Genomic DNA, 27,289 nt, shown 5'->3' on the forward strand with positions numbered 1-27,289 from the left:
CCTTCTTTTTCACTCTGGGCCTTTCTGCCCCCTTCTTTATCACTCTGTGCCTTTCTGTCCCCCCTTCTTCCTCACTCTGTGGCTGTCTGCACCCCCCCGCTTCATTTCTATGTGCTTTTCTGCCCCCCCCCCCTTTATCACTATGTGCCATGCTGCTTTCCTCCCCTCTTCATCACTTTGTGCCTTTCTGTCCCCCCTTCTTCATCACCTTGTGCCTTTCTGTCCCCCCCTTCTTCATCACTCTGTGCCCCTCTACCCCCCTTCTTCATCAATATGTGCCATATTGTTCTCCTCCCCTCTTCATCACTTTGTGCCAAGCTGCTTTCCTCCCCTCTTCATCACTATGTGCCTTTCTGCCCCCCCCCCTTCCCCCTTTCTTCATCACTCTGTCCCTTTCTGCTTTCCTCTCCATTCCTTTACTTTCCTATTGGCTTCTTTCATCTCTTTTCTTTTCTTCTTGTCTTCTGACTTCTTTCTTCTTTTTTGTGTGCTGGCTCCTCTCTGCGCTGTTCCTCACTGAATGTTGGGTGTGACATGATGACGCCATGCCCGACATTCAATGCGAAAGGAACAGGGAGGAGGAAGGAGGGGAGCTGGCGCTGCAATGAGGTAAGCATTTATATATATATTTTTTTTAAAAGTACTTGCTCCCCCCACCAACTAAGGGGGTGGAGCCGTCAGAAGTTGGGGCCTACCAGGGAATACCGCGGCTCCCCGGCAAGACAGGCCAACCTTGTTCAAAGATAGTGGATTGGATAAAGGAATGACTTGGGGACAGAAGACAGAGCATTGTAGTTAATTGTGTAAGCTCAGATGAAGGGCTGGCAACCAGTGGAGTACATACACCAGAAAAAAAAGATTGTCATATCATAGTGCACTTCTATATGTTTACAATCAGTGGTTGAAGTAGAGTTGTATACTGTGATATGTCACTTCTACTTTCTTCACTGTAAAACGATCAAATTCCATTCACTTACATCTCCATCCCCTCATTTTAAATGCCAGCACTTCCAAATTTACATACCACCTGTTAGAGATTGCGGCGGCCGCGGGCACCGCCGTGACTCTCCTGTGGCTTCTGATGACGTCCCGGCGGTTGCTACGGCAACTGGGACGTCACTTCTGGTTTCCACGTCCCGATTGTCTGGGCAACAACCGGTACGCTACAGGCTCCCTAGCGTGGCGCCCGGCCAGCTGGCCAATAGGCGGGCGTACACGCGAAAGGTCACTTAGGCAGTAGTTAATCATGGCTATCTGGAGGTTCAGGAGGCAGTGTCTTTTGGTGGTATGTTTTGCAGCTGAACTACATCGCTATTGGTCACCTGGTAATCAGCTGTTAGGTCACGCCTCTGGACACTTCTTGGGCTCTTCCCTGATTGGCTACCTGGACTATTTAAGGCAATGAGGACTTAGCCTCATTGCCGGTTATAGCGTTCTGTCCTCAGTCCTGCTGCCTGCTTGTGCTATCCATTTTTGGTTCCTGCTACCTTGGATTTGACTACCCGTGTTTTGACCCCTGCTTGTTATTGGACCTGTGACCCTTCTCTTCTGACCTTGACCTTTTGCCTGGAATTCGGATTTTGCTTCTCTGCCTGTGAGTTTGACCCTTCGCTTGCCCTTGGATATTGCACCTGTGCCTGTGACCTTTTGACCTAGGATTCTTCTTATACTACTGTCCACCAATCACTGCACTTCTGGGAACTCCTTAAGTCAGTATACGTTACTCGACCCTCGGTCGGCCCGCAGCCCAGTCTGTCCCCACCACTAGGGGCTCCAGCGAACACCTGGCCTTCAGAGTAGTTTCCGAGTTTCACTGTGCTGACTAATATGTTAGTTCCTAACATTATAACCGGCCAAGGAAGATTGGTATCATACGGCCATGGACGGAGAAGAATCGAATCTGTCCCCAGCCCAGATTCTGGCCAACCAGATACAGGCGGTTTCCCAAGTGGTGCAGACTTTATCCTAGCGTCTGGCAGTCCAAGAAGGGGTTTCCAGAGACCGGCAGCTCCACCAAGTTCCCGCTGGTGACACACAGGAGCCTAAAATGAATTTGCCTGACCGATTCTCTGGAAGCAGGTCAGCCTTCCGTAATTTCAAAGAGAACTGCAAATTGTACTTCCGTCTGAGACCACGTTCCTCTGGTTCCGAACAGCAGAGGGTAGGGATCATCATCTCATTACTCCAGGGCGACCCGCAGTCTTAGGCCTTTTCCTTGCCTTCCACAAGTCCAGCCTTACAGTCTGTGGATGCCTTCTTTCAAGCTCTGGGGTTATTGTACGATGACCCGGACAGGGTAGCCTCAGCTGAGGCTCATCTCCGTACGCTAAGGCAAGGACGTCGCTCAGCGGAAGAGTATTGTGCGGAATTTCGGCGATGGTCCACTGATAGCGCCTGGAACGACCCAGCATTGCGAAGCTAATTTCGCTTAGGACTTACTGAGCAGATTAAGGATTCCTTAGTTCAGTATCCGATGTCCGACACACTGGAGAACCTGATGCAACTTGTCATAAAAATTGATCGTCGGATCAGAGAGAGAAAGGCTGAACGGGAGTCCGCTGCTCCGATAGACGTTTTCACAAGCTCTGATAACACTTTGCTCGATACCTCTGAACCTATGCAATTGGGCGCTTATCGCTTGCCTCCGGAGGAACGTTCCAGAAGACGCTCTCTAGGTTTGTGTATGTATTGTGGTCAACCAGGCCACTTAGTCCGTTCATGTCCCAGCAAGCCGGGAAACTCCAAAGCCTAAGTGCAGGTGAAGAGGTGCGCTTGGGTCTTCAGATTACCTCTTCAGACAATTCTTTATTAGTCCCTGGACGTCTTACTTTCCGTGAGAGATCCATGGACCTGAAAGCTTTTCTTGACAGTGGTGCGGCTGGTAATTTTCTGGATATACATTTGGCTCAGACACTTGATATTCCACATATCAGGTTAGGATCAAGCATCACCACATGTGGTTTGGATGGTAATCCCTTGCCTGGGGGAAGGATTCTCGCCAGGACTCCAATGGTTCGGTTGTCTGTAGGAGTCCTCCATACGGAGGAGCTCTCCTTTTATCTTATCTCTTGTCCCTCTGCTCCTTTGATATTGGGGTATCCCTGGCTTCGCAGTCATAACCCCCTTATTGATTGGAAAACAGGGGAGATTGTCCGTTGGAGTCCCAGGTGCTCTACGTCCTGCTTGACCTTGCCTCTTAGACTTATACAGCCTAGTCCAGAATTGTTGCCGGTACCCTACCAGGACTTCAGTGATGTCTTTTGCAAGAAGAAAGCTGATTCACTTCCACCACACCAGGAATACGATTGCGCAATTGAATTGGTACCCGGTTCTAAGTTGCCCAAAGGGCGTTTATATTCTCTATCCCTTCCTGAAACACAGGCCATGGAATTATACGTAAAAGAAAACCTGGAGAAAGGGTTCATCCGCCCTTCTACGTCTCCGGTAGGCGCGGGTTGTTTTTTCGTTTCTAAAAAAGATGGCAGCCTGAGGCCTTGCATCGATTTCCGTGGACTAAATAGCATCACGATTAAGAACATGTATCCGTTACCCTTGATCTCTGTTCTGTTCGATCAATTAAAAACAGCTACTGTATTCTCTAAGATTGACCTCCGAGGGGCCTATAATCTTATCCGAATCAAGAAAGGGGATGAGTGGAAGACTGCCTTTAATACCCACTCGGGACATTACGAATACCTCGTAATGCCATTCGGTTTGTGCAACGCTCCGGCAGTCTTTCAGGACCTGATTAACGATGTATTACGGGAGTTCTTGGGAAAAACAGTTGTTGTTTATTTGGATGACATCTTAATCTATTCCGAATCCTTATCTCAGCATCGTCAACACGTCCGCCAGGTTTTATTGAGATTACGAGAGCATCATCTGTACGCAAAACGGGAGAAATGCGAATTTGAGGTGTCCACAGTGGCATTCCTGGGTTATATCATCTCCTCATCAGGATTCGCTATGGATCCCGCCAAGGTGCAGGCAATTCAAGATTGGGTTCTACCTACTAACTTGAAGGCGATCCAAAGATTCCTTGGCTTCGCCAATTATTACCGCAGGTTTATTGGCTCATTCTCCTCGTTAGTGGCTCCTATCACTGCCCTCACTCGAAAAGGAGCTAACCCAGCAGAGTGGTCCGCAGAAGCACTGGCAAGTTTCTCAGCTCTCAAAGCTGCCTTAATTTCCGCTCCAGTCCTTAGACACCCTGATCCAGGACTTCCGTTTATTGTGGAGGTGGATGCTTCGGATGTTGGTGCTGGTGCCATTCTCTCTCAGAAAGACCCACGGAGTAAAAAGTTGCATCCTTGTGCATTTTTCTCGAGAAAGTTTTTGCCTGCGGAATGTAATTATGACGTTGGAAAACGTGAATTATTGGCCATTAAGTTGGCATTGGAGGAATGGCGACATTGGTTGGAGGGAGCTGCACATACCATTACCATCTTCACAGACCATTAAAAACCTCCAATATATTCAGACCGCAAAAACTCTGAATCCCAGGCAGGCTCGCTGGGCCCTATTCTTCACCAGATTTAGGTTCATCATCACATTTCGTCCAGGTTCCAAAAATTCTAAAGCCGTTTCGTTGTCCCGAAGCTTTTTGGCCCATCATCCTCAGTCACCTGACCTGTTGCCTATTGTACCTTCAACAACGATTCATCTCGGACTCACCCAGGATTTAGGAGCCACTATCCCTCATTTCCAGAAAATCGCTCCGGTGCAGACACCTGCCAACAAATTATTTGTTCCGGTGCACCTTAGGAAATCGGTTCTCATAAAAGGTCACAATAACCGCTCTGCTGGTCATCTAGGAATTCGTAGGACTATCGAAATTCTTTCTCGCTGGCTTTGGTGGCCTACCTTATCAGATGACGTAGAGACTTATGTCCGTGCCTGTCCTGAATGTGCCAGAAATAAATCTGCTAGAAATCGTCCTTCTGGTCTACTGTTACCCTTACCTGCTCCAACCAGGCCTTGGACTCATCTTTCGATGGATTTTATTGTTGACCTGCCAGTATCTACAGGTCATAACACCATTTGGGTAGTGGTGGACCGATTCAGTAAGATGGCACATTTTATTTCCTTACCCAAATTACCGGATGCTAGGACCTTGACCACCTTGTTTCTCACACATATCTTTCGTCTCCATGGGCTTCCCGAAAACATTGTATCGGACCGAGGATCCCAGTTTTTTGCACACTTTTGGAGATCTTTTTGTAAATCCGTTGGGATCAGTATCAGTCTGTCCTCGGCATATCACCCTCAGTCGAATGGTCAGACAGAAATAACCAATCAGGCCTTGGAACAGTTCTTACGCATGTATGTGTCTAAATTCCATGATAACTGGTCCTCTCTCTTACCCTGGGAGGAATTCGCGTATAAAAATTCTTGCCATTCCACTATACACACATCCCCGTTCTTCTGCAACTTCGGGTTCCATCCGAAATCCAACTCGTTCTCTACTGCTGTTTCCTGTGGGGATTCCGGAACACCTGCTTTTACTGCCAGGATGAGGGTTGTCTGGAAAAAGGTGCACTCTGCATTAGATCTAGCCTCCCAAAAATCCAAGGTTTTCGTGGACCGCCATCATGCGCCATGTTCATTGAAAGTGGGGGATCGGGTTTGGTTGTCCACACGCAACATCAGGTTACGGCAACCTTGCAGGAAGCTGGGGCCCCGATACATTAGACCATTTCCAATCGAGAAAAAGATAAATCCAGTGGCGTTCAGGCTGAGACTACCACCTTCCTTAAAAATACCCTCAACATTCCATTGTTCTCTTCTAAAGAAAGCTGCGGCTCCCAGCAAATTCAGTCAGCCTTCCTCTAACAGGCCCCAGCCTTTGATTGTGAACGGAGACCAGGAATACATCATCGAAAGGATCCTCGACTCTAGGACGGTTCAAGGTCAAGTTCAATTCTTAGTCCACTGGAAGGGTTACGGCCCAGAAGAGAGATGTTGGATACCACAGAGGCGGTCTCCATGCTGAGAGGTTAATGAGGGAATTTTTAAAAAAAATTCCTACTAAGCCTGGATGTCGGGGTTCCTTGATCCCTCCTCAAGGAGGGGGGGTACTGTTAGAGATCGCGGCGGTACTTGCTCCCCCCACCAACTAAGGGGGTGGAGCCGTCAGACGTTGGGGCCTACCAGGGAATACCGCGGCTCCCCGGCAAGACAGGCCAGCCTTGTTCAAAGATAGTGGATTGGATAAAGGAATGACTTGGGGTGCAGAAGACAGAGCATTGTAGTTAATTGTCTAAGCTCAGATGAAGGGCTGGCAACCAGTGGAGTACATGCACCAGAAAAAAAAGATTGTCATATCATAGTGCACTTCTATATGTTTACAATCAGTGGTTGAAGTAGAGTTGTATACTGTGATATGTCACTTCTACTTTCTTCACTGTAAAACGATCAAATTCCATTCACTTACATCTCCATCCCCTCATTTTAAATGCCAGCACTTCCAAATTTACATACCACCTGTTAGAGATTGTGGCGGCCGCAGGCACCGCCGTGACTCTCCTGTGGCTTCTGATGACGTCCCGGCGGTTGCTACGGCAACTGGGACGTCACTTCCGGTTTCCACGTCCCGGTTGTCTGGGCAACAACCGGGACGCTACAGGCTCCCTAGCGTGGCGCCCGGCCAGCTGGCCAATAGGCGGGCGTACACGCGAAAGGTCACTTAGGCAGTAGCCAATCATGGCTATCTGGAGGTTCAGGAGGCAGTGTCTTTTGGTGGTATGTTTTGCAGCTGAACTACATCGCTATTGGTCACCTGGTAATCAGCTGTTAGGTCACGCCTCTGGACACTTCTTGGGCTCTTCCCTGATTGGCTACCTGGACTATTTAAGGCAATGAGGACTTAGCCTCATTGCCGGTTATAGCGTTCTGTCCTCAGTCCTGCTGCCTGCTTGTGCTATCCATTTTTGGTTCCTGCTACCTTGGATTTGACTACCCGTGTTTTGACCCCTGCTTGTTATTGGACCTGTGACCCTTCTCTTCTGACCTTGACCTTTTGCCTGGAATTCGGATTTTGCTTCTCTGCCTGTGAGTTTGACCCTTCGCTTGCCCTTGGATATTGCACCTGTGCCTGTGACCTTTTGACCTAGGATTCTTCTTATACTACTGTCCACCAATCACTCCACTTTTGGGAACTCCTTAAGTCAGTATACGTTACTCGACCCTCGGTCGGCCCGCAGCCCAGTCTGTCCCCACCACTAGGGGCTCCAGCGAACACCTGGCCTTCAGAGTAGTTCCCGAGTTTCACTGTGCTGACTTGGGAGTTCCTAACACCACCATTTCTAAATTTCCACTTTGGCCACTGTTTACAATTTTATAAAATATAGATTTTATTTAGTTTTTCTAAAAGTATCTATATCTGTAGATGTCAGTAATCAAAATTCAGTGAAATAAAATAAAGAATGTAGGTACGTGAAAGAACAATGTGATTAAAATTATTATGAACCAGTGTTTCCTAATTTATTAATAGTCAGTTTTTATTAATTTATTAATCTAGTTGTAGTTTATATTACCATACAGTTCTGTTATTGCCTACATAGATTGCTGTTATCTAAATCAGATTTCCTATTTTGTCCCTTCAGTATCCCAATTAGAGGCAGTTGATTTTTGTCACTGAAAGTGGATAATTGTTACAGCACATATGCATTGATCAGCCACAACGTTAAAACCACCTGCCTAACATTGTGTAGTTCCCCCTCGTGCTGCTAAACAACTCTGACCCATCGAGGCATGGAATTCACAAGATCTCTGAAGGTGTCCTGTGGTATCTGGCACCAAGATACCACAGGACACCTTTGCATCCTGTAAGTTTGAGAGTTGTGGCCTCCATTGACTTGTTTTTATAGCACATCCCACAGATATTCGATCGGATTTAGATCTTGGGAATTTTTAGGCCAAGTAAACACCTTGAACTCTTTGTCATGTTCCTCAAACCATTTCTGAACAATTTTTGCAGTGTGGCAGGGCGCATTATCCTGCTGAAAGAGATCACTGCCATCAGGGAATACATGCCATGAAGGGGTGTATTTGGTCTGCAACAATGTTTAGATAGGTGGTATGTGTCAAAGTAACATACACATGAATACCAGGACTCAAAGTTTCCGAGCAGAACATTGTCCAGAGCATCACACTGCCTCCATGGCTTGCTTTCTTCCCATAGTCCACCCTGGTGCTATCTCTTCCTTAGGTACATGACACTCACACGCACCTGGTCATCCACATGATGTAAAAGAAAACGTGATCCATCAGACCACTATTTTCAATTGCTCCAGTTTGCTCACATCCCTACGCTTGTCCATTTTTCCTGCCTCCAACACATCAACTTCAAGAACTGACTGTTTACTTGATGCCATCCCTTGACAGGTGCCATTGTAACAAGATAATACATGTTATTCACTTCACTTGTTAGTGGTTTTAATGTGGCTGATCCGTGTAGCTTCTGGTATTAGGAGAGTCAGCAATGGTTACTCACCAATGAGCATTTCACTGGTGAATTGTTTTCTTTGGTCTCTCAGTATTATAGTACCATTCCACCTACTTTGGAAGAGATGTCACAATTCTGTGTTTTACTGTAATTGTTTTTTGTAATGGTGTTTAGTTCTACTTTATAATTTAACATTTATCACATGTTTGTTATTTAAATAGTAAAGCAGAACACCACTGATTAAGGATGAAAGTGATAACATTAGCTTAATCTTTAGTGCATAACTTTTATAAACTACTGTATTAACTCTTTTCTCAATAGTATGGTTGTAGACTACACTAAAGCTTTTCTATATGTTGTATATTAATACATATGTGTACAGCAACTTCTAACAATAATATTTAGTATTCAAATTATTTTAACTAGTAGTAAATGGGCATTAATGACATTTTACAATGCTAATGAAGAGTTTTATTTCTTCAACACATATATGAAATGTAATGGTGTTTTATTTATTGCAGGAATCTGAATACTACAGCACAAATACTGGTCAAACTACCTCTGGTAAGAACTATTCATATATATGATACTTCAAAATAATTGACGTAAGTTATATATAGATTGTGCTAAAAATTAGATTTTTTTGTTCTCAGTTTTCCAATTATCATCATTTATTTATATGGCGCCTCAGAAATCTGCAGCATCGGACAGTTGGCCTATAAAAATAAAGTCATACATAAAAATAGAGCCAGTACTTTTGCTGTTGACAAAGAAGGTGTGGACATGAAACAGATGGTAGAGATGACCCCACTTGTGAGAGCAGAAAGCAGAGCTGAGACAAAAGCAGCTTGTGGGACTCGGAGTGGAGATTGGAATAGCAGCTGGTATTACCCAGAGTGAGTAGTATTAGTTATTGATGGGTTTTGAGAGAGAGAGCACTTGAAAGATTGAAGGTTGGTGGAAAGTCTGGTCAGGCAGGGTAGGGAGTTCCATAAGTATGAAGAACTGAGATGTTGTAATCAGATTGGATATGAGGCACAGGTCAGATGCAGATCTAAGAGGGTTAGCGGGAGAATATATTGTGATATGGTCAGAGATGTATGAGGGGGAATTGTTGGCAAGGATTTTGAAGGTTAGGGTGCATAGCTGAATTGGATTTTGAAGGATATAGGGAGTCATTGTAGTTAATGAGTTGTGCAATGGATGTACCATTTAGGAAGAATGGTAGTGAGGATGGACAGGGGAGGGAGAGACAACTACATGGTTGGTTATGATGGTGGTGGGGGGGAGGGGGGCGGTGATGAGCTCAGTTTTGGATGTGTTATGCTCTAGGGGTCATTGAGATATCCAGGTGGAGATGGCAGATAATCAATTTGACACACAGGATACAAGACAAGAACAAATAATTCTTATTGGTGGGGCACCCATGCACTCGCTGGGTGCCCCACTTTTAAGGGGCACACAAAAGAGGCTACTGTCACCCGTGGTTATCAAAGCCCAGCCAACTAAAGACACTCATTGAGTTGCACCAACTGCTAGCATAAGACTTTGCATGACTTTTTCTTCTGCGGCTTACAAGATTTCATCATCCCACCAAATATGTCTCTTGCTTGGACAATTTGGTTTATCACTTTATTTTAATATTCTGAATAACATTAACATGATTTTAATGCATATTAATAAAGTTTATAAACATATTTTATATCAAACAGACCTCTGAGTGCCCCATCAGACACATTTATTTTCTACTGTTTCTATGGTTATTGATTTATCCACATGTGTGGGTGCACCTCTCCTTAGAATGTACAAGTCTAATTATGTCTTAAGGTAGAGTGATACTATACAATAATGAGATACTAAAGAGTAGCTAGGTCTCCCTGGTGCGATATATATATCTCTATGATAGTATAGGATGACTGCAGGTACATGATATCAAGTTTATCGGAAGAGCTGGAGACCAGGCATAATAGGATGACTGCAGGCACAGGTTACCAGGACTACCAGGTTTAATAGACAAGCTGAGGACACAGGATGATCCATGGGAGAATCAGGAGGAGGGTCAGGCAAGCCAGGGTCAGAAGCCGAAAGATCTACAACAATGCCATGGTGTACACAGGAGCAAAGCAAACAAAGCCAGGGACTCGTGCAGGATGATGGAGCAGGCAGAAGTCAGATACCAGGGAACATTCAGGACCAGATCACAGAGGTTTTTCAGAGACCAGCAGCAGAGACAAATGATGAACTGACCCAGTTTGCTGGAACAGACTGTCTTATAAAGGCCAGACCCATGTGATTAGGATCCAATTCCAATGATGAGACGTTAACCCCTTGCAGGCAGGATCTGGACTAGGCAAAACAGCATCCATAGAGAAGATTTTGTACAGCAGCTGGAGGCAGATCTTGACAAGGCTATTTCCTAGTGATATGTTCTCCTTTGTAAACACAGATGAAACACAGATGAAAAGAACATATTTATAAGGCTTTCTCTTTATCTTGTCTAATTAATATCCTTATTTTATATTTTAATAGCAACTTTTTTGGATTAGACTTGTCCTTAGTTATCAGTTTTTTAGTTCCTATCTTTTTTCACCTCAGTTTGTAAACCATTTTTGTTTGGAATCAAAACTTCTCCCTCCCATTAAGGAAAGTTCAGTAGATATATATCCGTTACTTTGGCTTATTGAGACAGTCATTAATCATGAGTCGTTTCTAGCTGAAATTATTAATCAGAAATGTTTGAATAAGGGGGACAGAGTGTGATACTTTCTTGTTTGGACGTGTACTGACTCAGCTCTGGAGCATACACTTCATTTAATTATATACTAGTGGCTAATTGACACATAACCTGTCTTTTTTCGTATTACAAATACATGAACAATGATATCATTCCAGAACCATAAGAAATAAAAATAAAGGGCCAGTCAACTACCTAAAATCTCTCAACTTTTGTTCCTCTTACATTTCTGGATTTGTTGCAATGATCCACCTCAGCCAACAGTAGAGCTTTGTTTACAAGTACACTGGCTATTCAATAGGGACCCTCCATAAATATGGAGATCAGATATTAAAATCAATTATGGCCTCAACTCTAATCCCAACATGAAAGTTTCTAATGATGAGTTCACATACCATAATTTCGCAATATCCAAAGGCATTACCCATGGATATCTACTTTCACTCCTCATATTTACACTGACAATAGAACCCCTAGCTGAGTCCATTAAATATTCTCCACTCATTTTTGGTCCTCGATTAAATAACTACCCCACATACCATCTCGTTGCTGATCATATCATTACAATAACAGACTTATCTAATTCCTTAATCAAACCTCATAAACTTGTAACAGAATACAGTTCACTATCCTTTTATAAAGCAAACTTTACCAAGATGGAAGTCCTCAGCTTTAATGTCCCGCTGATATTCGAGCTAAAGAGCACCTATCTTTATGCCTGGCAGGACTGGATATATATGAGCTCAACTTTGTTCATCTAGCCTCTGAGCTCTAATCCTTACTTGATACATAGCATTACTATGTGATTTCATGGCTAAGGAAGGGAGCTGCAATTAAAATGAATACAATTTTATACCTATTGCACATATTATTGCGGCCCATACGCCACACCTTCTCCAGACAAATCCAAACCTTAAACTCACTCTTTATGTTGAGTAAATTTGAACCCACATTCCTTATGCCCGCACATAGAGATTCTGCCGATTTGCCAGTTTATCAATTCCAAATTGCCATAACTATGATACTGTATATAGCTTATTACTTTGAATAACTTCATCATTGGACACACTATAAGACAAAGTAAGTCTAGGTTGCAGTGGAGGCGGATTCTCTATGAGAATTGCTCTATTATGAACCTGTTATGCCTTCCTCATGAGCTTATATCGCCCACTTATATGCATTAAACTTTTGAAAGATATATTTGGTAATAATACTGTCCTCTTGGTAAAAATTCTCTCCTCTCATTTGAGGAATTGAGCACCAGATATTACTTACCTAATAGGGATTTTTTTAAATTATGTATTGATTCAACACTACAGTGTCTATAAAAGGTATTCACCCTCCTTGGACTGTTTCACATAGAACAATGATGGATTTTTTTTTACAATTTATTCCCTCTAATCAACACAAAGTACTTGATAATGTGCCAAAAATGTAATCCAATCATTTGTCCAAATTAATTATGAAGAAAAGCCTGAAAAAAGTGATTGCATTAGTATTTATCCCCCCTCCCCCAGAGTTAATACTTGGTAGAAACATATTTGGCAGCAATTATAGCTCTGAGTCTATTTGGGCAAGTGTCTATCAGTTTTGCACATTTAAGCAGTGGCATTTTTGCAAATTTGCTCAAGCTCCACTAGGTTGGATGGTGATGACTGGTGGACAGTAATATTAAATGGTGCCAGAGATGCTTAATATGATTGAGATGTCGGCTTTGACTGGGTCACTTCAGGATATTAACCTTTTTGGTGGTAAGCCACTCCAATGTGGCTTTTGTTGTATGCTTTGATAAATCTTCCAAGCACTCTTGCAGCCTGCAGCAGGTTTTCCTCCAGCATTCCTCTGTACTTTGCTCCATCTATTTTCCCCTTGAGCTTTGCAGTTCCTGCTATAGAGAAGCAGTCCCATAACATGAAGCAGCTTCCGCCATGGTCCAATGTAGGGATGGTGTTTTCAATGTGATGTGCAGTGTTAGGTTGGCCCAAGCATTGCACTTAGCAGTAAGGCTGAAAAATTCAGTTTTGGTCTCATGAGACTATAGAATCTTCCTCCACATGTCTTTGGGCAGACTGTATTTTTGCTACTTCTTATATAGCTTTTGTTGTACAACTAGCCTCCCAATGCTTTGATCTACAACTGCTACAAATGTATGCACTCAATATTTGTTAAATAGCAAGAAAATTACTATTGGAAATTAGCATATTTATCAAAGCCCGTGCATTTATAAGATAAAAATATTTTATGAAATAACTTGAGCACGTATCTGTTCTACTTATGCTGCTAGTTTACTTTTTCGTAGGCTGAAAATACTTTATTTTACATCACACTGTGGCAGTTCAGAAGCGTGGGTCTGGGTGACAAGCTGCACATGGGTTGTCCACTGGGACAATCATCTTTTTCTAGTGCCCCTGCATTTAGCTTTACAGTGTCCATCACCCTGGCAATCTAATAGGACCCGTTGGACAATAGCAGGGAGAGCAGTGAGACTTCAGTGATGAATAACTGCAGACATCCTAAAGATTCTATCTGTTAGTGTCGAGTAAATGCTGACTTGATTTAAATTTTTAAGCTCAGTCTTTGGTGCTCTCCAAGCTCTGTGGCTGATGATTTTCTGTGTTCCTATCAGGTAGTTGGTTGGTCACACCTTCAGACTCACTCACTACAATTTTTAAATTTCTCTGAAACATGGCCAATATGTCACAGTGTAACTGACATGCTATGATTTGCCATTTCAGCTCTTTCTTCTGTATAGGTACTTTTTTTTATCATAATTGCTGTGTGGTATGTCTTTTTCTGGTTGATAGATAAAGGAGGGAATACTCTTAACAAAGCTGTAGTGGAAAATTGGGGTGACTGAACAGGTGAATATTACCATCTTATTTCATATAAGAGAATGTCAATGTTTGGGTTTATTTGCACTTTTATTTAATGTTTCCCTTTTATCCTAATAGGGTATGTTTTGTTCTAGGGTCTATGGCTCAAACATCACCACCACAAGGAAAATCATTTCCTTATGCAGGCTCCAAAGACCAGGCACAGAATCGCACAATAAGGTAATATATAATTACATTTTGGCTGCCAAAAGGTAAAACCTCAAACACTGCTCATTTTTTAGTGTAAAAAAATAAAATAAAAAATATATATAGTGTCTATAGAAAATCATCATACCTTGTCAAAATCTTTATCTTTTGTCACATTACACCATGCAAATTGAAATAAAGCAAACTTTTACCATTTACACATTTCTCCTTACAACATTCAACTAACAAAAATAAAGACAAAAGTTCTGACAATTGATAAAAAAATGAAAAACTAGAATAACAGGGTTGGAAAAGTGATCAGTCCCTTTATTTAATACTTTGCAGAACCATCTTTTGCTGTAATTACAGCCATCAGTCTGTTTGGATCTGTCTCTGCCAGCTTTGCGCACCTTGATTAATATTTGCCCATTGTTCCTTGCAGTAGTTCTGTCACATTTTGTGGTGAGTGGTAAAGGAGTGCTCTCTTTAAGTCCATCCACAGGGCTCTGACTTGGCCATTGAACGACATTGACCTTCCTATCCTTAAGTCACTGTATTGTTTTCTTGGTGGCATGGTTAGTGTCATTGTCGTGCTGGTAGATGAACAACCTGTCCATCTTCAACTGTCTATCGGAGGTTTTCCTCAAAAAATTGGGTGTACTTGGCAGTATCCATCTTCTCTTCAATCCTGACCTCTCAGCCATAAAGCCTTGTATGTCCTTCAAAGTTGTCATTGGCTTCTTGGTACCCCGATCAATATCCTCTTGGCTCTGTCATTCAGTTTGGAGGGAGGGCCCGATCTAGGCAATGTTTGGTGGTGCCATACACTTTCCACTTCTTAATAATGCTTTTAATGGTAGCCAGGGGGAGAGTAAAGGCCTTTGAAATCTTTTTGTATACTTCTCCTAACTTGTGCATTTCCACAATGGTTTCTTTTTGGAAGCACCTTTCCAATCATGGTGAATGTTTTGCCTTACCATTCACTACTAGTCATGGAATCCTCAAGTAATACCTGGTTTTATTCTGAATAAATCAAAACCACTACAATTGATTTTCGGTGGTGGCCAATTAGCATGTTGTGTGATCTGGAAGGTCATTAGTTGTACCTGAGCAAGTTTTTAATGCTTACTCTAAGGATATTATCACTTATCCAAACCAAGTATTTTAGTATTTAAATTATATTAATTGTTAAAAATTTTGGTAAATGTAGTTTTTTTTAATTTAATTTATTTAAATTTTTATGGTTTAGTGTGACAAAAGGTAAAGATTTTCAAAGGTTATGATGATTTTCTATAGTCACTGTATATATTCACTTATACATCCACAAAAAAAAAAAGATATATAGATATCAAATATAGTTTGTACAGTATCTGTAGATCTTGCCCTACAAACTACAGGGGGATATTATTAAAACCTTCATATGAGAAGATTACTGCAAATGTTGTGAATTCCATTTAATATTTGAATTTAAATGAAATTTCAGGAACTTCTAAAACCTTGGAATAAATTAAGCTGATAAAAGCCAAAATATGGATGATGCTATATAGAACACAATTGAACTAGCACCACGACCAAGCTAGTAAATTATGAAAAATATTATTTTACATCTGAGTGATTGTATTTAACTTGTTATTTCCTGCTGGTCAAAGATGCAGTTTGCTTTAAAGGGTTAATAGTTTCAGATGGAAAGCCAAAAATCTTCTGTTTTCTTAAAGTGAACCTGGTGAACAGAAGGTGAATGCTTCAAAGGCTCAATATCTATAATGCTTTGCAGACCTTCCACCATGTTCACAGATCAGACACAGGAAACAGAGGTCAGGAGTTACAAGGGTTTCTTTGCTTTCTTTAGCTTATTTTCCCACGGCCACGGGGTCTTTCCATAGAGTAACATTTTTAATTTTTCTCTATTGCCCCAAATCTCAGCAACTGTCAGTGTGTGTACACATGAGAACAGCCATCTTATTCACATAGCAGAATAACTATCACTTCTTTGTGACACATCAGCATGTTTTCCAAAAGGAATTGGTTAAAAATATATATTTCAATCCAAAGGCATTTCTGACATTTTCTCACTTAATCAACAAGATCCAACACTGACATGAAGCAGATTAAACCTCAAGGTATGCTCATGTTTGTGCTCCCATACAAAAGGCTGATTTCCTTTTTCTGATATCGCCATCTAAGACTATTTTTGTACATGTCAAATCAGTACTACTTCACAAAATGTTCAGTCTTATAGCACTTAATGCAGCAGTCCCATGAAAAAGGAGATTCTAATAATCTCTTTAAAGAGCTGACAGGAAGTGATGAGCAGAGACTGAGCAGAAACACTGGGGAGAAGAATTAGTTATATTTACATCTGCTGGATAGTGGCAGTCATTTTCTCGTGTCCCACTTTCTGTTTATTTTATTTACCTACAGAAGGTGGACTACAAGAAAATAGCCACCACTCTCCAGCTGCAGGTGTAGTAATTAATTACTCCAGTGGTTCCCAAACTGTTGCAGTTCGCGGCACCCTTAGAGTCTCCATAATTTTTTTAAGGCACCCCTCCAAAATAATTACTGAGCAGTCCTGTTTTAGAAGTAGTTGGGTCAAAAAAATGTAATAAGTATTTAGGTCAGGACAGAAATACTTATTTAGTTGTATGCAAATATGCCCCCTCTGCGTCCAGATACGCTGCCCCCTCTGCGTCCAGATACGCTGCCCCCTCTGCGTCCAGATACGCTGCCCCCTCTGCATTCAGACACTTTGCCCCTCTGCGTCCAGACACGCTGCCCCCCTATTCTGCCCTCTGTCACGCTGTCCTCCTCCTCTGCCCTGTCATGCTGTCCCCCTCCTCTTGCCCCTTGTCACGCTGTCCCCCTCCTCTTGCCCTCTGTCACACTGTTCCCCTCCTCTTGCCCTCTGTCACGCTGTTCCCCTCCTCTAGCCTGCCACCTGTCACACTGTTCCCCTCCTCTAGCCTGCCACCTGTCACACTGTTCCCCTCCTCTAGCCTGCCACCTGTCACACTGTTCCCCTCCTCTAGCCTGCCACCTGTCACGCTGTTCCCCTTCTCTAGCCTGCCTCCTGTCACGCTGTTCCCCTCCTCTAGCCTGCCACCTGTCACGCTGTTCCCCTCCTCTAGCCTGCCACCTGTCACGCTGTTCCCCTCCTCTAGCCTGCCACCTGTCACGCTGTTCCCCTCCTCTAGCCTGCTACCTGTCACGCTGTTCCCCTCCTCTAGCCTGCCACCTGTCACGCTGTGCCCCTCCTCTAGCCTGCCACCTGTCACGCTGTTCCCCTCCTCTAGCCTGCCACCTGTCACGCTGTTCCCCTCCTCTAGCCTGCCACCTGTCACGCTGTTCCCCTCCTCTAGCCTGCCACCTGTCACACTGTTCCCCTCCTCTAGCCTGCCACCTGTCACGCTGTTCCCCTCCTCTAGCCTGCCACCTGTCACGCTGTTCCCCTCCTCTAGCCTGCCACCTGTCACGCTGTTCCCCTCCTCTAGCCTGCCACCTGTCACGCTGTTCCCCTCATCTAGCCTGCCACCTGTCACGCTGTTCCCCTCCTCTAGCCTGCCATCTGTCATGCTGTTCCCCTCCTCTAGCCTGCCACCTGTTACGCTGTTCCCCTCCTCTAGCCTGCCACCTGTCACGCTGTTCCCCTCCTCTAGCCTGCCACCTGTCACGCTGTTCCCCTCCTCTAGCCTGCCACCTGTCACGCTGTTCCCCTCCTCTAGCCTGCCACCTGTCACGCTGTTCCCCTCCTCTAGCCTGCCACCTGTCACACTGTTCCCCTCCTCTAGCCTGCCACCTGTCACACTCCCTCTCACTCTGCCGCGAGCCAGCCAGAAAAAATAGAAACAAAAAAAAAACTTACCAATCCGCGCGGCGCCGGGACCCTGCATCCTCCTCTCTCACGCAGCTTGTCAATGAATGTCGAGCTGCGTGAGAGAGGAGGATGCAGGGTCCCGGCGCCGCGCGGATTGGTAAGTTTTTTTTGTTGTTGTTTCTATTTTTTCTGGCTGGCTCGTGGCACCCCTGTGACAGCGCCGCGGCACCCCTGGGAGCCGCGGCGCACACTTTGGGAACCGCCGAATTACTCTCTTCTCCTCAATATGAGAGAGAAACAAAAGGCGGAGAAGGTCTGAGAGATAGAGAATAATGAGTTCAATTCCCAACCTTAGCCTTATTTGTTTGGAGTTTCCCCCCCATATTTGCGTGGGTTTCCTCCGGGTGCTCCGGTTTCCTCCCACACTCCCAAAAAACATACTAGTAGGTTAATTGGCTGCTCTCAAATTGACCCTAGTCTCTCTGTCTGTGTATGTTAGGGAATTTACACTGTAAGCTGCAATGGGGCAGGGACTGATATAAGTGAGTTCTCTGTACAACACTGCAAAATTAGTGGCGCTATATAAATAGCTGATGAATGAATAGATAGATAGATAGATATGTATATAATACACATATAGCGATATAATACACATATAGCGATATCAGCACAGGTCTGGTTAATCCTAAGGGGTAACATAGTAACACAGTTGATGAGGTTGAAAAAAGACACCAGTTCATCAAGTTCAACCTATTTTGGATCTCCTGCGATCCTGCACTTATATTTGAAATTGATCCAGAGTAAGCAATATTTCAGTCCTATTTTTACCCTATATCCACTACTATCCTTCATTTTAATTAACGGTCGTATCCCTGGATACACTTTTCCGCTAAAAATTTGTCTAACCCTTTCTTAAACATATCTATTGAATCTGCCATCACAAACTTCCCTGGCAATGAATTCCATATCTTGAATGCCCTTACTGTAAAGAACCCCTTCCTCTGCTGGTTGTGAAATTTCCTCTCCTCTAACCTTAGGGGGTGACCACGTGTCCTGTGTATGGTCCTTGGGGAAAAAGTTCCCATGAAAGTTCTCTGTATTGACCCCTAATGTATTTGTACATAGTAATCATATCTCCCCTTAGACGCCTCTTTTCTAAAGTAAACATGCCTAAACTGGCTAACCTTTCCTCATACCTTAATGACTCCATACCCTTTATCAATTTTGTCACCCTTCTCTGAACCCTTTCTAGTTCCAAATTATCTTTTTTATAGAGTGGTGCCCAGAACTGTACTGCAAATTCAAGATGAGGTCTTACCAATGGTTTATACAGTGGCAAAATTAGACTGTCTTCCCTTGCATCTATGCCCCTTTTTATGCATGCCAATACTATGTTTGCCCTTGCAGCTGCTGCTTGACATTGAGCACTATTGCAAAGTCTACTGTCTACGAGCACTCCCAAATCCTTTTCCATTATAGCTTCTCCTAAATTATTTCCATTTAATTTATAGATTGCGTTCTTGTTTTTGATGCCTGAATGCATAACCTTACATTTATCTGTGTTAAACCTCATATTCCATTTGGCCGCCCAATCCTCCAGTTTATTTAAGTCCCTCTGTAGAGAAGCTACATCTTGCTCTGATTTTATTACCTTACAGAGTTTAGTGTCATCTGCAAAAATAGAAATTTTACTCTCTAAACCATCACCAAGGGTAGGACTATTTCTGGTGGGATCACATACTTTTCTGCCCCTGGTTTTACTAATACCAGCCTAAACTACCAGTACTAAGGATGGTTTGGCTCAGGGCCGGACTGGGACTAAATATCAGCCCTGGCATTTAAAGTACACAGGCCCACCTCAGGTCTAGTAGGAAAGAAACCGTGTGCTGGTGCCGAAACACATTGTGTTGTGAGTGTGGCCAACATGAGGCATTGATACATACATTATAATAAAACATTACATTTATCACGCCATTCCAGCCACATCACACCATCCCCCCAGGCACATTATGACACCCCCAGCTCACTGTACTTATCTATGCTTTTGGTGCTGCTGACATCCATCAGGGTGGGAACTTTCTGTAGAGTGAGCAGGGAAGTTCTTAGTCTCACGAGATTGCCAAATCTTGTAAGACTTAGAGCTCCTTGGCTTGCTCTGCAGGCTGTGTCCTTTCCAGGGACTGGGAGCAGCTATCCGCTCCCTCCTGCTAACCAGAGCTGAATTATCGCTTGTGGAGCACGGACCAAATCTTACTAAACGAGACAGTCACCAAAATTCGGGATTTCCCCACCAGATTCAAGACAGTTGGCAGACAGTCCTGCTCTCTCCTACCTGTTCTTGTCACTTTAACCACCTGTGGCTGCTGGTGTCTTCAGTTGCTGCTTGTCTGGATCCTCGAATGCTGGAGGCCCTATTTGGAAAAAAAAATGGGTACATGTAATTTAGAAAACTCCAACCAGCCCTGGTGTTTAATCAATACAACTCATGTTTAATAATTAGGCCTCCCTCCAGCCGCAACATTAAAATACTAGTATTCACGTTTAATAAATAAACCCATTTACCTCCCTCCAAACAACCCCAGCAATAAATTAAATAGCATTTACGTTTAAGAAATATACCTATTTCCCGCAACCATCACTGCCATTAAATAATTCCTATTCACATTTAATAAATGCACATTATTTTTTTGCCAAACAGCCCCACGTTCAATTAATAGCCCCCAAATCATATTATGCCACAATAGTGCCCCAGTTCATACAATAGTGCCCCCAAATTATATTATACCACAATACCACCCTTAGTTGATATTATGCCACAGTAGTGCCCCCAAATCATGTTATACCATACAGTAGTGCCCCAAATCATATTATGCCACACAGTAGTGCCCCAAAATCATATTATACCATACAGCAGTGCCCCAAATCATATTATGCCACAATAGTGCCCCCAAATCATATTATGCCACAGAGGGAACATATTAACAACACTAAATTATATTTGCATAAACTGTGAGTTTATATAAATATCCAGTAGGAATAATTATGGACTACACAGCATCCCCCCATTCTTTGTGGCATCCTTCCCCACACAGGTGGAACAATATAAGGAACACCCTATTCATTAATATACAATACTCTATGCATTCTAGAGACACATATACAACACAGGGAGCTAGTGGCCAAGCGGCATCAGTGAGATTTGCCAGTGACAAAAGGTTGCTGGTTGGTAATGAATCATCATACATACTGGTAACACCAGTATGCATGACCAGTATGTAACATTATATATATATATATATATATATATATATATATATCATATACATATAAACTAAAAAAGCTAAGTCGAGCACAGGTGTCGGGCGCCATCCCCGCTGTTCTCCCACGGAGCAGGGATGGGCGTCTGCCGTTTCCGGCCGGGAGCGTCATGTTGCTAGGCAGCTTCCTGGTGTCGGGTGCATACTCGCCTTGTCCCGTTGCTAGGGCAACGGGACACTACGTCTTCCTCCTCTCTGCTTCTTCCTCCCTGCAGCTTCCTCCTATCAGCTGCTACCTGCCTCTATATAAACCACACTCTGGAACCATGAGGGTGCCAGAGTATCAGGTCTCCTCCTTTTGTTTTCCTGTTTTCTCCAGCTCACCCACTTCTTATCCTATTGGTTTGACCTGGCTTTCATGACCACTCTCCTAGTCCCTGCGTATTGGTTTGACCCTGGCTTGCTCGCTACTCTCTAGATTCCTGTGATCCCTGACCTCGGCCTGTTGACTTCGTTTCTGGATCTCCCAATTGTACCGCCTGTCTCCACTGGCTTGACCCGGACCGTCTTGACCATTCTACACCCTGCTGGTAACTGTCTAGGTGGACCGCGACCTGCGTACCCCTTGCAGCCAAGCCCATACCTGCTTGCAGGGGTCACTGGTGAAAACCAGGGGTACGTTAGACGCCGCACCTCCTAGTTCAGTGGTGCAAATACCGGTAGGTGTTTTTTGAGCATTCCGTGGGTTGTCAACCTGACAACAGAATAATCAGCAAGTGTGACTGGATCACTTATAAATAACTTATGGTATAAATTTATTTAAAGGAAATAGCGCAAGGCGCTTATTTATATAATTGCACATGCACTTATTTTTGATATTGTATATATCTTGGTAAGGGAAATCTTTAGTTTCTGAGACCAGGTGGATAATTTTTTTTTTCTGTTGTAACCTTTCTAGAGGAAATGCCTTATTTCTGATATATATATATATATATATATATATATATATATATATATATATATATATATATATATGTATATATATACCTGATACAATAAGCCTTTGTTTAGAAAGCCTTTTGTATATCTTCGTGTAAAGAAATGACTTGTTTGGGGTTTGTACTTTTCTTTGGAGAATGTGTATTCTGCAACTGTCTGAAGAAAGGATTTATGTTAATTAGACTCTTTGACTTGCTAGTAGATTTCCTGCCTCTGAAATAAGATGCAGGAAATCACAGCAAGGTTTTTAGGATATCACAGATAAGTGTATATATTGTTAGGTTTGCAATGCAGGTAAATCCATATTTTGTTAAACAGCTTACATCCTGATTCTAAAAATAGCTCAGACCTCGAGGGGGCTATAAAAACAGCACTGTTTTGTATTAAAAGTTGTTCTTCTGATTTAATCTGACCTTAGTACCTACAAGCAGTGTGACTGCAAATCAAAATCATTTGCTTTAAGACCTGCTTGAAAATATCTTCCATGCTGAAAATCTTGTGACCTACAGATTAGACCCAAAATCTGATCCGTTCCCAAATGTTTCTGAGGTTTGGACCCAGCTTTTCCGGTACCACCTCTCTGCCTGCTACCCAGCAGCTTTGGCCAGTGTGATAGGCCAGGGGGGATCCATCCACAGCAACCCTGATCCATTGTAAGAGGTCAGTGGTACCAGCCCAAGTGTACAGCACAGGTGTAAACTAGCAGTGACAGTCACCCAGAAGGAATGTGGTTCTGAGTGCCCAGTGGTGGCAGCAGGCTCCTCCTAATGTGGCAGGAGGGGTGTATTCGGAATAACAAAAGGGGACGGTGGCAAAGTAAGCCCAGCCGGTTCCCAGCAACAACAGACAGGATGGCATAGGCGGTCCATCTTCCATCCTGTCACAGCAAGTTATACAGCAAAGACCCCTGAAACACTGGTGGCTTTAAAATGCAGATCCTAAATCTCATATTACTGTGCCACGTAGTCCCCCAATGCAGACTCCTAAATTTCATGTATCTGTGCAATGCAGATCCCCAAATATCAAGTGTCTGTGCAATGTATACCCCCAAATCTCATGAGTCTGTGCAATGCATACCCCCAAATCTCATGTATCTGTACAGTGCAGACCCCCAAATTTCATGTGTCTGTGCAGTGCAGAACCCTATATCTCATGTGTCTGTGCAGTGCAGACCCCAAAATCTCATGTGTCTGTGCAATGCAGAACCCTATATCTCATGTGTCTGTGCTTGGCAGACACAAAATTGGTGGCTAACACCCAAACCTTTGGTGAATATGCAGAACCCCTTATGTGGCTATACAATACAGACCCCAGATCTCTGTAGGGGGCAGGAATTAACCACTACCTTTTCCAGTCATTGCCTCGTCATGGTTGACTCTATGGAAAGTTTGGGAAAGCAGTCATCGCCACATATAATGCACTCTGCACTCTTAATTATTGAATTGTGCCTGTCATCCGTCTATCAGAATACTTGGAGCTCCCAGCACTCCAGTCAGAGTGCCTGGAGCCATTTAATAGTTATGATCACTCACTGGTAGAGCCGCTGCTTTAGTAAAGTCAGTGGAGGGAAGGCCCATATGGGTTGCTGTTGCACTGCACCGTACTTCATTTCTAACAGCTACCACAGCAACAGCAACTCTGGGTGGCAGGAATTTGACCCGGAGACTTGATATGTTTTAAAGAGTCATGGCCCATCTGAAGCTGGGGCCAAATGTATATGTAAATGTACGTTCACTTGAGAAATTTGGCATTGCATTTATAATTACTATGTAACTGATTACAGGTATTTTCTGTGACGTTTGAGACTATAAGAGTTGCACTGAGTGTGATCTTCAATAGACTTAAAGACAGGAAGTCTGCTGTGCATAGAAAGCAAACCTACCTCCACACTGACAATGTAGATACAATATCCCCAGCAGGGGCGAACGCAGGATTTTGAAGGGGGGGTTTCCGCCCCCCCCGGAAAAAGAAAAAAATATTGTGAGAGGGAGGGCTCCATTTCGGCGAGTCTGAATTTTACAGCAGCCGCGGCGCTGTGAAGCAGCATCCGCGGCAGTGCTGTATTATACTACAATACAGCACTGCCGCAGACGCTTCTTTGACAGCGCCGCGGCTGCTGTACAGTATGTTGGTTCACGGAGGGGAGGTGTTTCTGGAGAACCAGAAACCTCCCCTGTGTGCGCCACTGCCCAGTTCTGATATGCTTTGACACAAATTGGAAATTATATTAGTATTATTTCTTCTTATAGCTGCAGCATTTAATTTACAAAACATCTGCCTTTAGAAATAAACACACACATGCAAATAAAGAGAATGAAGTACTAGCCCATAGCTAATATGACAGGATATCTACATTTCTTTAAATAAGGGTTAAGATCTTTATGTTTAGGAGTTACTGGTAGGAATAAGCAAGCACTGTCTAGAAAACTTGCGGACATGAATAAAGCTACTCTAAGTCCTACTTTATGATGACTACTGTGTTTTTCCACCATCAATGAACAAGTACAGATATGAGCTGTTTTCTAATATGGTGCAATATAATAATACATCATATCACGCGCAGGGTGTTTGGGCAGCGCATCTGGCAGACTTACCTCTCCTCGGCGCTCCGCTTCCCGCTGGGCGCTACCATCTTGGATCCGGATCTGCACGTGCGCAGACCCGGCGGCTGCATTGATTCTTCTGCCTCCTGCTCATTGGCCCTTCTCCTTGGCGGCAAAGTTTAAAAGGCACCTCCTCCTTATCTTCAGTGCCTCTTCTTTGAGTCACCTCCTGGTGATAGTAGTGGCTTCCTGTTGATTTACAGCATTTTCCTTCTATTCTGGATTGCAGAGCTGACGCTTACTCTTCTGTACTCTTCACCACATAGTGGTCCGCAGAGCTGATGCTCATCCCCGGAAATCAACTCTACGTTTGTCTGCAGAGCTGATGCTCACTCATCTGAACGCTACACTACATAGTGGTCTGCAGAGCTGATGCTCACCCTCCTGTATCCACTTCATCTGCCACACAGTGGCCTGCAGAGCTGACGCTCATCCCCAGAAATCTACTCTACGTTTGTCTGCAGAGCCGACGCTCACTCTCCTGAACTTTACACCACATAGTGGTCTGCAGAGCTGACGCTCACCCTCCTGTATTCTGCCTCATCTGCCACATAGTGGCCTGCAGAGTTGGCACCGATCTCCGGCATCTACACTGCCATTACTTACAGCATTGACCGCTCTTCCTACGGTACTATTTCCTGTAGCCTTCCCAGGGACTTCCGTACAGTGCTCTAGTAGGGACTGCGACCTGCGAGGTAGACGCAGCTAAGCCCATACCGCTTTGCGGCGGTTCCTGGTGAACACCGTCTCCTCGTTAGACTCCGCGCCCTGCTGGAGTAGTGCCAAACTGTTCGAACCTCTTGGTTTCGCTGCATCTACTGAGTCTCCTCGTAAGAACCGTGACACATCAGTTTAATTTCTATCTTGCCTGTCAATGCAACACCTAATCTTCTACACTTCAGCTAAAATATATACAGTAAAGGGTTCCACATATTTGCAACTGCATAATGCCAACATTATTCTAGTAATGGTGAAGCTAACCAGACGTCATTAGAGAATGTAGCATTCTTGAGGAAAAAAAATAAGGATATGTTTTATCTAAAGTGAACTGCATCAAGGACAGGTCTGGATACTACTTTATTTATCTGCGTTTAGACTTCTGTAAAGCCATAAATATTAATCCATTGATGTCCACTGTAAATAGGGTGGAAAACACTTTAAAGTGCCATCAGAACTTGTCTTATCTAAGGGAGTCTGGACAATGGCAATGTTCTCCTTAGTTCTGGCAATATAGGCTATATACAGTAAATACATAAGAAACGTGTGAGTAGAGCACCAACCACTAATTTGACATCACAGTCTAGGGGAGAATTCTGCCTCACTTCACCTACATTAAACTATAATTCACAATGTGCAATAATAGTTTTCAATCAGAAAAAGGTGCCTATTGTATGTGCCCGCAAACGTAGGATTAATTAAACATACAGTATAATAATAATTGCATTTCATGGGAGTGCTGCATCATGTTGATTAACTTTTCCATATATTTTTGATGTAACAAGATAGTAGCAAGAAAATCTCAGCAATGCTTTTGAATGATATGATTTTTAACAATTCCTTTTGGAAGGGTGATGTGTCAGAAAGAAGTGGTGTTATTCTGCTATTCTCAGGTGTATGGGCTGACAGTTACTATAATTTGGGGCAATAGAGAAAAATGTAAAATGTTATTCTATGGAAGACCCTGTGTCAATGGGAAACTATGCTGAATAAGTGAAGTAATTGTGTTACTCCTGACCTCCGTTTCCTGTGTCTGATCTAGGAGTATGAAGCCAGGCGGCAGAAAGCCTGCAAATCATTATAGATATTGAGTCTTTGGAGCATCCTCCTTCTGTTCACAGGTAACACATGTTTAAGATAAAAAGAAGATTTTGCCTTTCCATCTGAAACTCTTAAGCCTTTAATGCAAATTTGACCTTTGGGCAGTAGGAAAGAAATAGGTTAAATCCAACTACTCGCATACTTAAAAAATAGTTTGTATGTATTACAAGTGTGTGTGTGTGTTTGTGTATATATATATATATATATATATATATATATATATATATATATACACCTGTAGCATATATAAAAACTCTTGTAGTACCGTCTGTAGCAGTAAAAATTGGCACAATTGTCAGTGGAAGCTGGGTGGACCGTCCATTTGTTATACATGTAAAGCAAGTTTGCTTGGCAAAATGTCAAAGAGAGCACATTGTCTTTAACTTTGAGGAACACATTCAGTGGAACACAGTTTGTTTGCTGTATCATATATGCTTTTTTATAGGGCTATGTGTATGTCTGTTCCACCTTGCGCACACAAAATGTTGTTGTATTTTGTGTTATTGTTAGAGATGTTCACTGACCCCCCTGTTCTGGTTTTGGTTTTGGATCTGGTTTAACTTTGTGTTTTGGTTCAGCCTCAATAACACTAATTTCA

The 27,289-nt window shown here is 43.3% G+C and overlaps 1 protein-coding gene across 3 annotated transcripts in view; it reads left to right on the plus strand.

Annotated features, from left to right (window-relative positions):
• LOC142161510 (sperm flagellar protein 1-like) overlaps positions 1 to 27,289 on the plus strand; it is an 86,928-nt gene that overhangs the window by 24,741 nt on the left and 34,898 nt on the right. For 2 of the 3 annotated variants that reach the window (XM_075217190.1, XM_075217191.1), the window contains exons 4-5: positions 8,968 to 9,010; positions 14,149 to 14,233. In XM_075217190.1, the coding sequence (XP_075073291.1) occupies positions 8,968 to 9,010; positions 14,149 to 14,233 (128 nt within the window). Of the gene's footprint in view, positions 1 to 8,967; positions 9,011 to 14,148; positions 14,234 to 26,632; positions 26,712 to 27,289 lie in introns of all 3 variants that reach the window. The other variant, XM_075217192.1, reaches the window with a different exon arrangement.

The sequence above is a fragment of the Mixophyes fleayi genome, chromosome 6 (assembly GCF_038048845.1).
Source record: "Mixophyes fleayi isolate aMixFle1 chromosome 6, aMixFle1.hap1, whole genome shotgun sequence".
NCBI classification, from domain to species: Eukaryota; Metazoa; Chordata; class Amphibia; order Anura; family Limnodynastidae; genus Mixophyes; species Mixophyes fleayi.